This window comes from Sturnira hondurensis, unplaced genomic scaffold, assembly GCF_014824575.4.
Source record: "Sturnira hondurensis isolate 20B ecotype Veracruz unplaced genomic scaffold, ASM1482457v3 Scaffold0021143, whole genome shotgun sequence".
Taxonomy (NCBI): domain Eukaryota; kingdom Metazoa; phylum Chordata; class Mammalia; order Chiroptera; family Phyllostomidae; genus Sturnira; species Sturnira hondurensis.
This window is the reverse complement of record NW_028093774.1, coordinates 24,323,213-24,341,234: the sequence shown is the minus strand read 5'-3', so window position 1 is coordinate 24,341,234 and position 18,022 is coordinate 24,323,213. Positions and strand designations below refer to the sequence as shown.

General features: G+C 44.5%; 1 protein-coding gene across 8 annotated transcripts; it reads left to right on the top strand.

Moving 5' to 3' along the window:
* The first annotated feature begins 12,679 nt into the window (after window positions 1–12,679).
* Window positions 12,680–17,503, top strand: SRSF5 (serine and arginine rich splicing factor 5). Of its 8 annotated transcripts, none has more exons than XM_037031713.1 (9): window positions 12,683–12,832; window positions 13,273–13,612; window positions 13,713–13,858; window positions 14,167–14,237; window positions 14,345–14,443; window positions 14,733–14,802; window positions 16,024–16,097; window positions 16,482–16,592; window positions 16,684–17,503. In XM_037031713.1, exons 3-9 carry the CDS (start codon window positions 13,733–13,735, stop codon window positions 16,967–16,969), a joined length of 837 nt encoding a protein of 278 aa, XP_036887608.1. In that variant the 5' UTR covers window positions 12,683–12,832; window positions 13,273–13,612; window positions 13,713–13,732; the 3' UTR covers window positions 16,970–17,503. The 8 variants fall into 8 exon arrangements, with proteins under 8 accessions (XP_036887611.1, XP_036887608.1, XP_036887604.1 ...); XM_037031709.1 differs by having other exon boundaries at window positions 12,683–12,957; XM_037031710.1 differs by having other exon boundaries at window positions 12,683–12,957; window positions 13,710–13,858.
* Window positions 17,504–18,022: the final 519 nt, after the last annotated feature.

Genomic DNA, 18,022 nt, shown 5'->3' with positions numbered 1-18,022 from the left:
GGGTTGAAACAAAGAAATCTATCTGACTAAGATGTTGGGGTATGTTTTGCTAAGTGGGAAAATAAGTTCTAATACTGCCAACATGGTGATCCTCATTTGGAATTTGACAGCAGAACCTGTGCACAGGAAGGCCAGGAAGGGTGACAACATGCTAGTGATGTATGTGGGGCCTGGTTTTGGTGACATTTGGATTCTTCTTGCTTATCTCTGTTTATTTTTTCCCTGAGATGCAGATAGAGAAGTGAACAATTTGTTTAAAAACAATCAAAGCACTTACAAATACACATTTTTATTTTATAAGCCTGGTATTGTTGCATTTGAAAGCAGGAAGCACCGCTGAGTGGGGCGCACAGGGGCTGGGTGGTGCGGCTGGGAAAACCAGTCCGATGAAGGCAGGTCCCGGGGGAGGGCCTGTAGACACGCTGCCTCAGGTGTGAAGGAAAGTGGCAGCGTGGAGTGCAGACGGGGTGTGGTGCAAAGGAGACCGGACACCCAGCAGCACCTGGGGAGCACTGTGTGTATGTGTGTGAGTGAGTGAGTGTGTGTGTGTGTGTGTGTGTGTGTGTAAGCACCACCTGAGCAGATAGCCCTGATCCAGAGCTGCAGGGTTGAAACAGCTGTTTGGACCTGCCTGGGCGGCTCAGTTGGTTGGAGGATTGTCCTGAACACCAAGAGGTTGCAGGTCCCATCCCCAGCCAGGGCGCACAGCTAGGCTGTGGGTTCGATCCCTGGCCAGAGCACATTCAGGAGGCAGTGGATTGAAGTTCCCCTCTGACAACGATGTTTCTGTCTCTTTCTCCCTCTCCCTCCCCCTTCCTCTCTCTATAAAACCAATAAGACATATCCTTGGATGAAGATTTAAAAAAATAGGTAATTGCCTCGAAATTCAAAATTTGGATGACGAATTTCGCATGACAAAATTCGGCTCTTTTTCCCCAGGAGCCTTTAGGTAAATTGTACATGAAAAACAAAGCCAAGTGCAGACGTGGAGCCCTGGCCCAGCCGAGCCAGCATCCGTGGTAACAAAAGCAGTGGTGGTAGGTGGAAAGGGACCCTCTAGGGACGCTGGGGCTCCTGGGCCAGGAGCTTGAGATGCTTCCATGAGGAGCGCTCTGCTGAGGGCTAAGAGTCAAGTTAAAAAGAGTCAAGTCACGATCTGACTTTTAGCTGGCCTCAGCCTCCGAAGCAGAAGGAAAGGAACGGTGTTGCAGAAACCTCGATGAAGAATACTAACACTAAGATGAGTATTCGCTAATAAGAGCAGCTGCCGTGTGTCAGGATCTTATTGTGCAGCAGGCACTTTGTATGTATTACTGCACTTCACATGTGTTATGTCTCAGAACCATAAAACCTGCTGTGGTTATTTCTCATCAATGACAGGGCTGAGAAACCCTGCTTTCTACGATCAGAGGCTACAAGGAACTCTGCTACTGGAAATCTTTTCCGTGAGAATGGATGGTCCCATTTTTGCCTGAGGTTCTCTGAGCCATGCAGATCACCAGAACCAAGCCACCTGAATCACCAGCGATGGTGCAGAGCTTGGGATGAGGGGTTCTGGGTGCAGCATTCCACATGTAGCTTCACTCCGTAGTAAGGAAACAGCTTCTGAATTCACCTCCTGGTCCTGGTGATAGCCAGACTTGAACTCTAACAGAACCTCAAACAATGTGTCTAAGAGGCTTGGGGAAGGCCATGCACCTCACTCCTTTTGAGTCCTTATCACTCTCTTACCAGTGACTGCCTCATTCCGCCTACCCTATGAACCAGGGTTCCCGAGAAATGCAGACTGTCCCTACTTCATGATGATACTGACGAGACAGGGATCTAGAGTGGCAGCTAGGTCCCTGGAAGTAGAATCATTGCCCAGACTTCCTTGAGAAAGCCTTGGTGTGTCCCCCGGGTTCGCAGACCCCAGGCCCTCACAGGCAGAGGAGGCAGGCGGAGCCGCTGCTGCAGCTCCTGGGGGTGCTTTGCATGACCTGTCTCAGCCTGTGCTGTTGGGGGGGGGGGGGCTGCGCTGGTGGCCCTCTGGTGGCAGGCAGCTTCCCTGGCCTCGCTCTCCCTCTCCAGCGACACATTCTTTTCTTAAACCTCTCCGGGTATGATCTGAAGATTTTCTTCTGCACCCATCTAGTGTTGATTTCTTTGTCAGGGTAGTAAAAGTTTGAGTTCTTTTGAGACAAATGGCCAGAGTTCAGATGCTTGCTCATCAGGTGCCCTTTGGAAATGACTGTCTAAGCCTCAGACTCCGCTGCTGCCAACTTGTTTTGCTTTGAGGTCTAAGTGACACCATGTGCATGGAGTTCTGAGTGCAAGGCCAGGAAGAGCAAGTACTCATTAAATGTGAGCTGTTTTATTATTGGCCATTACCCCACATTCAGGTAACCTTTGAAACCTTCTTGGGGCAAGTCATGCATAAGAAAACTGCTTTGAGACTCAGCAGACAAATTGCCGGACAGAATCTCGAGGCCTGTTGCTGCCATCTTGTTACTCTGCTCCTTGTCAGCCCCCTTTCCCTGGGGTAGGTTGAGTCAGAATGACGATGTGCTGAGTTAGGGCTGTGTGCAGCCAGGGTCAGAGCTCAGACACTAAGCAGGATGCCCACAGGGTCTGAGTCCCTCAGTCAAACCTCAGTTTCACGTTCAGCACCCACTTTCCAAGGCACATGACTCAACTCTTTCCATCCCTCCATTCTACACAGGAATTGGCCTTGGCCCTGGAAAGAGCATATGAGCTCTGAGTTCAGACAGGCTTGGGTTGGAATCCCTCACGGTCACTAATAGTTATCGAACTTGGGAACTAGACCTTTGGAATGTATTTTCTCTTCCATAAAATACCCATTAGCAATACCCATCTTGTGGTTATTGAGAAGGTCACGTGAGATAAGCCTATGAAATCCCTTGCACAGTAGGTAATTATCGGGGTATCTTCCAATAAGTTGGACAGAATGAGGAAAGCAGGCATGACTTAGGCAGAGAAGGTGGTTTCACAAGTCTTTGCCAGAACAGGACCTCAGAGGAAGACAGAAAAGCCGGTTTGGCCAACTGTGGTAGGAAGGTGGTGGGTGGTTGTAAATTGGATCTAGGGCACAACATTTGGAGTGTCAGCATAGTTTAAATGACCCTCTTAAACTTCATCCTCACCTATGAGGTGGGTTCTGCAACCTCCATGTTTACACTGTGTCTCCTCATCTCCTCTGATTGGACCAAGACAGACACCTTGCCCAGACTGGGCTAATCAGGTTTTCCAGTCCAGAGCATTTGGAATTTCAGTGAAGAGATTTCACTCTCATTCTGGAATCTCCTTTTGGATGGAGAGACATCTTCTTTGCTGTGGGTTGAGAGTCATGGAAAGTCAGGCTGCAGCAAGGGGGAGAGCCAAGGAAATAAAACACAAAAACAAAGCAAGCAAAAAAAACAAAACAGAGAGGAGAAAGGAAGATCATATTCCTGAAACACTGAAAAAACCAAACCATTCAAGGGATTTCTAAGAGAAAGAATTGGAAAAGGGCCATATCTAACCAAGAGTCACCCCCCAATGCTTATTGTTCTCTATACCTACCCCAACCCCCAAGCTGTCAAGAACTGGGGACTGACCAATTACTGGGCTCTTTTCATCTCCAGTATCAAGAGAGAAGACTTGAAAATCTGAACTCCCCATACCAATTCATAACAGAGCCAATGTGCTGGGGTACACACCACCCAGAGGGAGATACCCCCCAAATCAACCCCAATCCTGGAAATTATTCCTCCCCTGATACAGTAACTAGGGTCAGGGCACACAGGACTAATCCAGTGAAGATCACTTGGTTTCCTAGCTGCTAATAGGTCAGAGTACCCACAAGCAGGTCAAGTTGAGTCCAGGAGAAGTGGCCCACTCTTGGATAGACAGTTGTGGAAGGGAATGACAAGCCCTACCATGTGCTTCTTCCTGATCATTGTGCCCCAAATAAAAATCAACGAAATCTTCTTTTTTAAGATCTTGGATATTGAGTATTGGATTCAAATGGCCATGGCTTAGGTTAAGGAGAACTGGAGTAAGGTATTCTGCAGCTGCAATGGGGTCGTCCTATTGAGCTCTGTGCAGCTCTGATTGAATCCATGGTGACATACTCCTAGGAATCCAGAGCCACAGAAACTTGGCCTGATGGGAGGCCAAAGACCAGAAAAGAAACTCCCATGTTCCTTAAGTCACAGTCTCATTTCTCTTTATCACAGCAAATTTTGTCCTTTCTGAATGGAGAGACCAGCTACCTGTAGTACTCCTTGTAGCCAAAACTTGTTGAGTGTCCCAGGCACTGGGTCAAACACATGACGTGCATTGCCTCGCTTCAACCTCACAATGCCCAGCCCATTAAGTACTGTTATTGACCCGTTTCTCACATGAGGAAACGGAGGCCTAGAGGGTTCAGCACCCCGCCCACCATCATAGACTGACTGCTGACCATGGGCCCTATTTCAGTCTCTGATTCCAGCGCCTGCTCGCTTAGCTGGCGGGTTCAGCTACTTCCCCTATGTGACCTGGCCTGTGGATGTCGCTTGTAACACCCTAGACGCTTCGGTTCTAACTAGTAATCGCTTATGCTGAGTCTATTTTCAGATTTTAGTTCCCACCCTTGTAACACAGAGACAAAAATGTAGCTACAGTTTTCTACCTGTGATGAGAAATTTTCTCTCCTGGTTTAAAAAAAAAAGGCAATAATGGTTTTTGATTCCCCCTTTGGGTAACTCCTGTAACTTTGGAGAGAAAATCCTTTAGAAGCACAGAGTGAGAAAAGATGTACTGGGTTCAGTGCAAGGACCCACCACTTCCAGCTGTGAGACTTAGAGCTTTGATTTCAACATAATTTTTTTTAAAAAGGAGAATATAGCCAGCCTTTATAAGGTTGTATTAGGGTTGAATAGGTTAACTCATGCAAATTCCCCAGCACTGTGCCTGTCGTGCAGTAAGAGAAAGATGAACAACAGCTTTTATTAAGGGGGATGTGAATGGTAAAGAGGCCACTGGGTTTTGCATTTAGGTTGATGAACGTTGAGAGAAGTTTTAGCAGTGAGGTGGGGTGGAAAGCTGGCGGAGATAAACTCTCCTTGGAGAGTGCAGTCTACCTGCTCTGGTAAGAAATGTGTCAGTTCAGGAAAGGTGAAATGTAGCCATTTGACAAGTGACATATGTCAAGAAGAGGCTTTATTTCTTTGAAAAGAGGGAAACAAATGCTTGTTTGGCAGTTAAGGATTAAAAGGATCATTGACCCATTTCTCATATGAGGAAACGGAGGCCTAGAAAGGTTCAGCACCATGATCAGTTAAGGATTGGAGCCTGATGGGTAGTGGAAAGGGTGGGACATGAAATAAAGAAAAAGAATTGATGGAGCAAAGTCTGGAATCTGGTGCATGAAGAACCAGAGCCTTGGAAAGAAATTGAACTTCTTTCTCTGAGATGGACCAGAAAGAGAAGCTGAGTGAAGGGACAGGGAGCTGTGAAGGTGGAGGGGAGAGAGGCTGAGGTAATTGCGGCCCAATAACTTCTATTGTCTAGTGAGGCAGGAGCACTGGGTCATTAGCCTCGAAGGCGACTCTGTTGTCTCCTCCTCGTCTTCTCACAGCCTGTGTAGTTTTCTCCCACATTGTAGCAGGGTTGGGCTGTGTGACGAGAGCATATGCAGAGGCTTGGGGCTGGATTGAGTCCTCCTGAACTGAAGTCTAACCCCTTGGGATGTGTCCCAGTGGAAATAGGGTCTTTATAGAGGCAATCAAGTTAAAAGGAGTTCATTAGGGTGGACCCTAATCACCCTAATCACCAGTCACCAATATGACTCGTGTCCTTATAAGAAGGGGAAATTTGAACACACATCCAAACAAAGAGAGATGTGTGCAGGGGAAGATGGTGAAGACACTCGGGAGATGGCCATGTGACTGCAGTGATGCAGCTACGAGCCAGGAAAACTGAGGACTGCTGGCAAACACGAATAACTCGGAAGAGGCAAGGAAGGATCCCCACCTTCCCTGCCCACTCCCCACCAGGCTGTCAGAGGGAGCATGGCCCTGCTGACCCTTTGGCTTCGGACTCCCAGCTTCCAGAACTATAAATAAATATATATATATACACACACACACACACACACACACACACACACACACACACATTGTTATTTGTAAAGAGGAGGGAAGGAAGAGAGAAAGAGAGGAGAAAAAATGTTGGTTGGTTGCCTCCTGTACACACCTGACCAGGGACCAGTCCCAAAATCCAGACACGTGTCCTGACTGGGAATCAAACCAGTGACCCTTTGCTTTGTGAGACAACACCCAACCAACAGAGCCACACAGGTCAGGGCTGTAACAAAGCATATTTCTGTTGTTTTAACTCATGCTGTGTTTGGCACTTTGTGATGGCAGCCCTAGGAAATGAGTACACCGTGGTATGTAACTTCCAAGATCAGCTAGCTTTCATCGTGGGTTTATGCACGCTCTCTCTCCTCTCTCAGATCCCTCCCTCTTGGGACAGTCAGCTGCCATTTTGTGGGGACATTCAGGCACTCTATGCAGAGACCCACTTGAAGAGCAACCGAACAGTCTCCAGCCAACAAGGAACTGAGGCCTGTCAGTAGCGAGACCGCAGCTCCAGCCAATGGCTCAACTGCGGCTTTACGAGGGGTCTGAGCCAGAACCATCGAGTCAAGCCACTCCTGAATCCCTAACTCCCAGAAACTGTGGCATCATAAATGTTTGTGGTTTTAAGCCACAAAATTTGGGGGTAATCTGTCACACACTAATAAATAAGTGTCACCTAACAATGACGGGACAATGGTCACTTGAGAAGAGGAGGAAAAGCATAGACTGCTCAGATCATGAGAAAGGGCTGAGTGAACAAAACAGTGCAGGCCGGGCTGCAAACCAGGGCTGGTGCCTACCGGACCAGTGCACCAGTTAAATATTCCGACTGCCATGCCCCAGGTTCCTGCATCGGGCTCTCTGGGAAAACGGCACTGGGAATCAGCTTCAAGTAGTGCCCACATGATTCTTGTAAAGAACCAGTGAGTTAGAAGGTAATTGGGGCTAGAAGTAAGAGAAACAGAAATAGCTAAAGCTAGAATTTAAATTGGGTGTTAATTCATAATACAACTGACATCAGATAAACACTACTAGGCTATGAGCCTACAAAGAATTTTTAAGTTTTGTCGACAAATTCTGGATTAGTGGGAATTCTTTTCTAACCTGACCTAAGAAAATGTTCTTAGAAGCCCTCATGCTATCCTTTGTTGCCCCGTCTCTTTAAAGAGATGCCCTCTGCATAGAGGCTCTTTCTATGGTGTTTTCTTCCTTCACTCCAACCTTCCCTGACTTTGGTGGTCAGAACTCTGCAATGCAGTCCAAGTGCTTCCTGTTGCTGGGGTTTCTGGGGCCAGGCTGATGCACAGAAACATGTCACATGAGGGTCATGCTGCAAACTTGTGAACAAGGCCATCACGGCAGGAAAATCAGAAAGTGGGGTGTTCTGGGAAGCACAGGTCATAAGATTCTCTAAGCCTCAGCCTTCTCATTTAAAAAGTTGTACCACCTACAGGAAGGAGTTGGTATGAGGACTGAGATAGTGTGTGTGATGTCTGTAGCACAGTCCCTGACACATAATAGTGGCTCAGGAAATGGCAGCTGTCACTATTAAGAAGAACGGTAAGGACAATACATGTAGGTGCCCTTGATTTAAATCTATCCTTACATTAGAATGATTTGCATTGCAAATCTGCTTTCTAGTGACTGACCCAATAGGGCCATAGTCAAAGGCCGAGTGAGATGCAAGTGTTTGGAGGAGGGAAGACGGGGCCAAATGACAGACAGGTTTCATGGTGAACAAAGAAATGAGTTCTAGACCCGGGTCAGCCCTCTTCTAATGCTCCTGGGCAAGCACTAGGATCACCTGCACCCAGTACTAACACGCTAGGCCTCCACCCAGGCCATTTAAATCAGAATTTTTGCCAGTCAGGACCCAGTTAGCAGAATGTTATAAATGCTTCCTCGGTGACTTTACTGTATAGCCGGTGTTGAGAAACACTGATCTAGGCACTCAGAGTACCTTAGCGGGTTCACAGGTGTTTTAATTATTGTGCGCTAAATTGAACGACAATAATAAAATCAGGATGTAGCAACAGAAAAAAGTCAGATAAATATGTAGGAGTGAATCTGAGTCAAAACTGAACATTTTTAAAAAGATTTTATTTATTTATTTTTAGAGAGAATGGAAGGGAAGGAAGAGAGGGAGAAAACGATCGATGTGTGAGAGAAACATCAGTTGCCTCTCACATGCTCCCAACGGGGGATCCGGCTAGCAACCCAGGCATGTGCCCTGACCAGCAGGCCAGTGCTCGGTCCACTGAGCCACAGCAGCCCATGCAAAGCTGAACGATTTTTAAGAAACCTATACATTTCCAAGAGAGATTAAGGGACTTCTTCCTTCAAAAGATCTTTAGATTAGGTAGAATCAAGGAAGCAACATGTTTTTCTTAGTGTTGGGAGTTTTGGATAGAAGTTTTAAAAAATCTCGTGAGATTTAGGAGATTTTTGGAGAAATAGAATAGCTTGGTTAGAATAAATATTTTCCCCAGGCATGTAGTTGTGGCATGTAAGTGAAAAAACAGATACAAATCTTAGTATGCATTTTTGGCCATAAATATATATAAAAACAAAGAAACATGGAAAATACTTTGATTGAGTTTTATGAATCAGAAAACCAAATTCTATATATGAGAATAATTTGTATTTTGAAAATACAACTGCACTTACAGAAAAACACAAAAGGACAGTTATAAAAGCCAAATAGTTAACCTTCGCTGTTGGGAACAAGGATGGCCTTTTACATGTTCAAATCTATGATTTTTAAAAAATGATGTTATTATTTTGGAATTGGACAAGAAAACACGTGAAACACTCAGAACAAAAACCATGAGAAGGAAATAGAGCAAAATATAATCAGAGCTGGATTTGGGAGATGGGCTCATGAGTGTTCTCTCCTTTTAATTACTTTTCCTGTTGAACATTTTTGCTATAATAAGGATATGCCTTTTTTTATAATTGGAATAAAATAAACTCTATATAGAAATAAAGATCAAATCCTGTCTCTTAGTCATGATTTTATTATCTGGCAAAGGGAGTTGGGTGGAGCATTCACAGTTTAAAGTCCAGGAATCAATTAGTTTAGCAGCTGAGAAACTTGTTCCACAAAGGGCCCAATCCTGAATATTTTAGGTCTTGTGGGCCTACAGTCCCTACTCAGCCCTACCACCACAAGACGATAGATGTGAACAATAATTAAATGAATGAGAGTGGCTGTGTTCCAAAAAAATCCCTTATTTATGGATAATAACCTTTGAATTTAATATACTTATCACGCATGTCACAAGATATTCTGCTTTGATTCGCCCCAGCCCCCAACCATTTAAAAATGTCTTGTAAAACCGCCCTCAGTAATGAAGGAACTATAGGGGTGTACACAGAATATTGTAGGACCGCATAGGAGGCAGAGGTTTTGTGCTCATGGAACATCAGTTGATGGGGGACATTGTTAAGAAACCATCTGGTAGGGAGACTCATTAGAGAGCTGTCATGTAACAAACAGGCATCGCAGGAGACAGTAGTTTAAAGTATAGTAGCTTAAGTCCCTAGGTGATAGTAGTGAGAAATTACCTTTGTGGAAATCAGAAACTTTCTAAGAGCAAGTAACTCAAGAGAAAAGGCTTTATTTAAAAAGTAGTCCTGAAGAAATCACACCACCACGGGCTGAAGGCAGACACTTCTCCTGTGGTGTACACCGTTGTTCCTGGTTTTTACCACCATGAAACCTCTTCTAGATTACTTTCTCTTACTGCAGCAGAAACGTTTGGTGAGTGAAATCACAAGCAGCTGTTTCACAGCCAACATAAAATGTAGAAAATAATTGGGAGACCTGTTTCTAAAAGTTATGCAAAAAACAAACAAATTAATAAAATTAGTACTGTCTTGGGACAATTTGTGTATTATGAAATGCCAGTATTTATCAGGCTAGCAGCTAAATATGTGTCTTGTTTTAACTTAACAGGTACATATTTTCTTTTAAATCCATCCTTAATTCCCCACACAAGATTTTGCTGAGTACCCAGTGAGGCTTTTTAAAATAAATATGAAAATGCACGAATGGACGGGCCTATGGCATGCCAACTATCTAAGTTCTAACCCAAAGTTCCTAAATGCCCCAGAGGTCAGAGGAGGTCAGAGGAGGTCAGAGTAAGGGCCAGAGTTAAAGGCCAGGTAGCTCTGTTTCTTCTCGAACTACTATATTTATCTCTCTGTAGTTCCAGTTACAAGCAGCAACCCTAGATTCTGGGTACCTCTCAAAAGTGGTGTGCCTTGGGTTCCACCTAAAAGTATTAAAGAAAAGTAAGCTTTCACTATCTCTATGCCTAAATTTCTAGGCCTGACAACCTTGCTGGAAAAATGCAGAGTTAAGGAAGTGGAGGGCTATGTTTCACACCCATTCTGAAAACACGACATACTATTTTTGAAGAATGGCAGGTGCTCATGTGTTACATTACAGAAACCTGAACAGGGAGGGTTAACCAAATACGATTTGGACTTAAAAGTAGCTTGAAACCTCTTCTAGCCAGCTCAGTTTTAGTGTAGTTCAAATGCAGAAATCTGCATTCTGGACTCAATGCAAGATGGCCTTCTGTAAATTTTGGATATTAACTCCTTATCAGATGTATTGGCAAATTTACTCTCCCATTCTGTGGGTTCTCTTTTTATTTTGATGATGATTTCCTTTACTATGCAAAAACTTTTTAGTTTGATGTAGTCCCATTTGTTTATTCTTCTTTTCTTTCTCTTGCCTGAAGAGCTATATCAGGCGAAATATTGCTACAAGCAATGCCTGAGATTTTACTGCCTATGTTTTCTTCCAGGATTTTTTATGGTTTCAGGTTTAACACTTACGTCTTTAATCCAGTTTGATTTTTCTGTCATGTGTGGTGTAAGTAGGTGGTCTAGTTTCATTTTTCTGCACATATCTGTCCGATTTTCCCAACACCATTTATTGAATAAACCATTTTTAGCTCACTGTATGTGTCTGCTTCCTCTGTTGAATATTAATTGACTATAAAGGTGTTGGTTTATTTCTGGGCTATCTAGTCTGTTCTATTGATCTATGTGTCTATTTTTATGCCAGTCCCATGCTGTTCTGATTACTATGGCCTTACAGAATGGTGTGATATTAGGTAGCATTTCTTTTTGTTCTTTTTCAGGATCACTGTTGCTATGCAGGGCCTTTTGTAGTTTCACAATGAAGTATTTCCTCACGCCATCAGGACGGCTCTCCTAAGTAAATCAACAAACAAGTGCTGGGAGGATGTGGAAAAAGGGGAAACCCTTTTGCACTGCTGGTGGGAATGCAGACTGGTGCAGTCACTGCAGGCAGCAATGGAAAGATACCTCAAAAAAGGATCTGCCTTTTGACCCAGTGATCCCACTTCTGGGCATATGCCCAAAGAAATCCCAAATACTAATTGGAAAGAACATAAGCACCCTTACCTTCATTGTAGCGTTATTTACAATCACCAAAATATGGAAGCGGCCCAACTCTCCATCAGTAGATGAGTGGATACGGGGCACTTACACAATGGAATACCACTCGGCCATAAAAAAGAAAATTTTACTCTTTCTGACAGTATGGATAGACCTGGAGAACATCATGCCAAGTGAAACAAGCCAGTCAGAGAAAGACAAGTACCATATGCTTTCACTCATAGCGGAATCTAATGAGCAAACTGAACGAACAAAATAGAGACAGACTCATAGAGGGAGATCAGGATGATACCTAAGTGGGGGAGGGAGGCTGTTAATGGGCAGAGGGATCCGCCAAAAAAGAAAAAGGACCCACGGGTATGGACAACAGTGTGGTGATTGGAGGGGCTGGAGAAGGGTATGAGCGGGACTAAGTGGTACTGGAAAACAGTCAATAAAGAATAAAATAAAAAAAATTTTAAAAGCTGGCCTCCTAGCTGCAGTCCCAATTTCAGGATTTCATCACGCACACACCTCCCATTTAAAAATTACTGCAGTTTTGCGGTCAGGGCACATGCCTGGGTTGCTGCGGGCCAGGTTCCCTGGTCGGGGTGTGTGAGAGACAGCCAATGTTTCTCTCCCTCTCTTCCCCTTTCTAAAAATAAAGAAGTAAACTCTTTAAAAAAATACTGCAGTTCCTTGGTGTTACTTTAAACTACACGTCCGCGGTGTGGTCAAAATATCGCTCCTAAAGGAGGGTCTTCCAACGTGCAATCTGAAATCAAGCGGCAGGAGGTCAGTCAGAGATGGCCGGATGGTTTCGCAAAGCCTGGGTTTTTTAATCCAGTATTCTTCGAGATTCTTAAAATTTTTTCAGATAAAAAAGAAGCGTCGTTTGTCTGACGGTATTTTTCCTGCGAGAAGGAACAACGAACCGAACTCTTCCGGCAGAGGAAGAGCAAACGTCATCAACCACCGCCCCACCTGCGCCGGGGACCTGACAGCGCGCCCCGCCCGCGCCGGCGTCTTGGCCCCGCCCACCGCGGGGGTGGATCTCCAGGAGGGTCGCCCGACCGGGGCCTCCGGTCCCGCGAAAACTTCCGCCGTGGGATCCAAGGGGGAGGGCCATGGGCGGTCTCGGAAGTGACGCAGGGGCGCACCCTCCATTTTGTAGAACGCTAGAGCAGCTAAGTGCGTCAGTTGTGGAGAGACATAGAGGAGTTGAGTCCTGGTCTGTGGGGAGGCAGACGGCTCCGTCGCAGACTACGGACCTCTCTTGGGTCTCAGCAGCCAAAGATCCTGTCCGGTAGGTGAGTGGCTCACTTTGAGGGAATGGCTTCTCGGATCGAGGCTTCTTCATGGTCACTCAGATCGCGAGTGGCCAAGGCTGCTCTCTTTGCGGAGGACGGCGTCCAATGAGCGCAGTTTATCCGAGGTGGGCGCTGGGGCACGTCTCCCTTTGGGTATTGTTTGAGGGGAAGTGAAGGTGGAAGGGCGGTTTTGGTTGGTCCTTTTACACGGACGGGTAGTGTGCCCTTCCCTGCCTCTACACTAGCCGAAACCGTGGAGTGGTGGGCTTTGCCTGGGGTGTGGCTCGGGGTTTCTGTGGGCGGGCACGGTGACTCCGAACAGTGGAGTCGGGGGAGGGGGGCGGGGGACAGTGGACTTCGGCACGGGCGGCCCTTCCCACCGCGGCTCTGCCGCCGCCATTTTGTGGCTGCCTAGCGTCCGCCTGCCGCCGAGTGCGCAGGCGTGGCCGTGGCGTCGCGAGATTCCGGCTTCCACCCGCTGTGACGCTCCCGAGAGGCGGCGACGTGCGCGAGGCCTGTCGCCATTGGGCTGGCCTTGCAGAGGGCGGGGCCCGCTCCGCCCGCACTTCTCGGCCTTTCCTAACTGCGGCAGATGGGAGGGGGCCAGAAGAGCCGGGGAGAGTGTGAGGCTGCGCAGTTCCAGAGGCGGCAGTGGGCGTTGCGGTTGCTGCGTTCTGGGCCCAGGGAAGGATCGTGTTGAGAGCCGAGTTTTAATTTTGTCTGCAAGGGACCTGGCCTAATAAGAGGCACTCTTGGCAGTCTTGTTTATAACATCATCCGGTAAACATTTTCTTTTATGCCGTTCATGATTTTGACCCTTTGGCCAGGCATTCCTCTGACATTCACTTGTATTGTCTCAATTGAACTATTTTTCTAACAGGAAATAATTAGCCGGGCGTCATGAGTGGCTGTCGAGTATTCATCGGGAGGCTAAATCCGTCAGCCAGGGAAAAAGATGTGGAAAGATTCTTCAAGGGATATGGGCGAATAAGAGATATTGATCTGAAAAGAGGCTTTGGTTTTGTGGTAAGTATTTGAAACTGGTTGGATTATCTGTTGTTAAGTTGATAAAGATTATTGATCTTACTGAGTCCAGGTACAGTATTTTTATGCAGCCTTAAGGCAATGAATTTTGTAAATAAAAACTTCACTGTTGACTGCTGCGGTGCCGCTACAGCTCACTGGAGGGGAACTACTCCTGGTCTCTTGTCAGTTAGGTTTGCGAATCTCTATGGCACTGTCATTAACATCTTTTCCCATCTGTGGTTTCAGTGCTCTTGGTGTGCAGAATGCACTGTGCTAGACACTACATTTTCTTTGTGCTTATGATGTAGGAATTTGAGGATCCTAGGGATGCAGATGATGCTGTATATGAACTTGATGGAAAAGAACTGTGCAGTGAAAGGTGAGAATCTGAGTTTTATAATTAGCATTGTAAACGAAGGCTGGGTTGCTGGGATATTTCTTACATAGCATATGGGGGTAGTGAAGGATTTTCTTCCCTTTCTATAGGGTTACAATTGAACATGCTCGGGCTCGATCTCGTGGTGGAAGAGGTCGAGGACGCTATTCTGATCGTTTTAGTAGTCGCAGACCTCGAAATGATAGACGGTATGTGATGGTGGAGGGCCGTTTTGAATAGTTTGTATTTTATGAGTATTTAATGACTAAGAACTACATTAGCAACAAGTAATTCTGGTATTTACCAAAAAGTCTGTTCTTAGTCTTATGTCAGTCACCTGTTTCTGTTAAGTCTGTATAATGAATCATGAAATAATTCAGAAGTAGTCGAAGTTATTTGACTGACTTGTATCTGGTTGCTTAAACCTGCTCATTGTTGAGCAAAATAAGTGCACATTGCGGTATTTCTTCTATTGTGAATACCTGTTTTCTTCTTCAGAAATGCTCCACCTGTAAGAACAGAAAATCGGCTCATAGTTGAGAATTTATCTTCAAGAGTCAGCTGGCAGGTTTGTAGAAACTCAGTTTTGAGATATTTTAATGTGGCTTTTTAAAAAAACTAATGGAATGGGTAGCTAATGTTTTATTAATATTTTATTTAAAGTAATTTTATATTTAATTAATGGACTTAATTGTAATTTTAAAATTTTAATTAAACGTGATTGGGGGATATTTCAAAGTTTAATGTTAGTGATCAAATGTAAATGTTTTGAGGATATTTTTTCTTGTTTTTAAAATCAATTTTAACCAAATATTAAACCCTTTATTTGCCAGCCTATCTGTGTCGTTGGCCTTATGACGAGGAGTGCCTGTGGGTTATCCTAATCGTTGTCTTGGTCACTCTTGGTTGGCCCTGGTTGACTTTGCCAGTCAGCTCCTACAGTGATCAGTTGGCCACCTCTAGATCTGTGTTTGCCGGTCTAGATGTAATCGGGGCACTTATTGAAGTGCCAGGTCGCAGCGATCCCAGAGCGCTGATAACGTGATCTGATTCCTAAGTTGAGAGCTGTCTTCCTGTAACGCTTCCGAATAAGAGGTCCTGACCGAAAAGAGTTCAAAGATACGAAATTAGTTGGTCGTTGGAATCCTGTTCGCATAAAGTGGTCCTTGGTAACTGCACAAGAGTAGAACCTGTCTGCATCCGCCAGTAGTCTGCTAATAGGGAGGGCTGTGCGATTAAAGGCTTCCATCGATTGGGTAGTATCCTTCGAGTGGGTGGCGAAGAGCCAGTCGGGCATATGTCATGAAGGTTTCTTCGACCGATTAACGGTTTGCTGCTTGACTAGCCTAGGGAAATAATAATAAAGGTAACGTAAACTTTTTTAATGACATATGGGGCACAAAATAACGTGTCTTGTAAATATTCTGTTTTTAAATATAAAGTTTCTACTTTAGTCTTTTAAAATATGTACTGTTTCTTTTTGTTTGTTCTTTTTGTTTTGTTATTTTTGTTTGTTTGTTTTCCTTTTGTATTGAGCTCAGTATAGACTAATACTACTTAATGTTAAAACCTGAATTTCCTGTAGCATTTTGCTTAAAAGCAATATGCTCTTTGCTTATTTCGTGCCCTGACCTAGATTAATTTTTGAATTCTGATAGAATACAAGTGTGGTAAATGCCATGTTTGTACTTTATCTAACATCTTCCCTTTCAGTAGTCTTGTTTTTATGCTATGTTGTTTGTGTGTCGTGTTTCCACTTCTCTGCGTAACACAATTGTCTTGTGTTAAGGATCTCAAAGATTTTATGAGACAAGCTGGAGAAGTAACCTTTGCAGATGCACATCGACCTAAATTAAATGAAGGGTGAGTATACACTCACCCTTTAAAAATATCTTGGAAATTCTACTGTGAATGTTTCTGAGTACTTGAATTTGCACATGCTCTTGGTTCTCAGGTTAGTTTGCTTCCCCTGGGACATTTGGTAATGTCTGGCATGTGGACATAGTCTAGGGATGTTATGGGAAAGGCCCCCCCCCCCCAAGACTTGTGTAGCTTAAAATGTCAACAGTAACATGACGATGAGAAACCTTGCTCTAATGCCATGTTATCCATCAAGAATTACATAATTTTGGCATAGCAATAGCACAATGAATGTAGAAACGGTACTTAATCTAGTTTTTTATGGCTTGTGCTGTAAGACGTACATAAATTTACAATGGTCTCTCCCCCCTCCCCACCGCATTGTAGGGTGGTTGAGTTTGCCTCTTATGGTGACTTAAAGAATGCTATTGAAAAACTTTCTGGAAAGGAAATAAATGGGAGAAAAATCAAATTAATTGAAGGCAGCAAAAGGCACAGGTATTTATTTCTTTTAATATTTTTCTGTCAAAAGCTTTACTTACTAAGTTTGTAGGGCGTGCCGCTTATGTTGTATTTTTTCCCCTTCCAGTAGGTCACGAAGCAGGTCTCGTTCCCGGAGCAGGAGTTCCTCTAGGTCTCGTAGCCGATCTCGTTCTCGGAGTCGCAAGTCTTACAGTCGCTCTAGGAGTAGGAGCCGGAGCCGGAGCAAGTCCCGTTCTGTTAGTAGGTCCCCTGCACCTGAGAAGAGCCAGAAACGTGGTTCTTCAAGTAGATCTAAGTCTCCAGCTTCTGTGGATCGCCAGAGGTCCAGGTCCAGGTCCCGGTCCCGGTCCCGGTCCCGGTCCAGATCCAGATCAGTTGACAGTGGCAATTAAACTGTAAATACCTTGCCCGGGGGCCTTTTTAAAAAACAATTTCCCAAAGCATACTTGCTAAAAATTCTGGTAAGTATGTGCTTTTCTGTGGGGGTGGGATTTGGAAGGGGGGGTGGGTTGGGCTGGATATCTTTGTAGATGTGGACCACCAAGGGGCTGTTGAAAACTAATTGTATTAAATGTCTTTTGATAAGCCTTCTGCTCACATTTTTGTGAATGTCTGAGGTATATAGTTTGTGTATATTGACAGAGCTCTTTTATAATTAAAGCAAATTTAATTTTTTTGTACTAGAAAAAATTTGAACATTTTAGTTCTTGGTTATTCAAATATGTTAATTCAGAATTAGTTTAATGTGTTAATTAAACTAATTAATAGCTTTGGACACTTAAAAGAGCTCTAAATTTGCTTGTATATAAAGGCTTAATTTGAGTTTTCCTTGTTAGGGTCAAGGGTGTCCTCTCACCCATCTTTTAACAGCTGCCTGGCAAGGACATTAGAGCAGCTGTTATTGATAATAAAAGATTATAAAACTGGTTTGTCTGTCTGAAGGATGTGTGCTATTTACTTCTCCATCCCCATCTACATTCACCACATTCAGAATTTATTACAGAGAATCCTGGAGTCATTTGGTAACGTTCTTTATTTTTAAAAATTGAAGTAATCCTTACGACATTTCTGGGCTAGTCAGAAAGTGGGCAAAGAAATCAGGGAACTGTTCAGTAACATGTTGTGTCGTGGACCTCACATGCTGTTTCCGTTTATCACCACTGTTCTGTTGCATCAGGGTACTTCAGTTTCTGTAGTCAAGGCAAGGGAAGTCTGGGCCTTTGCCAGGTAGCTCAGCTGTTTAGGGCATCGCCCAGTGATATGCCAAGGTTACAGGTTTAATCCATGGTGGGGCACATAGGAGAATCAGCCAATGGATGCATAGATGGGTGGAACAACAAATTGGTATTTTGTCTTTAGAATTAATACATAAAATTCAAAGGGCATTTGGGAAGCAAATTGGACAATGTTTTATGCCTGACTTAGAAGTTGTATAAAATGGTGAT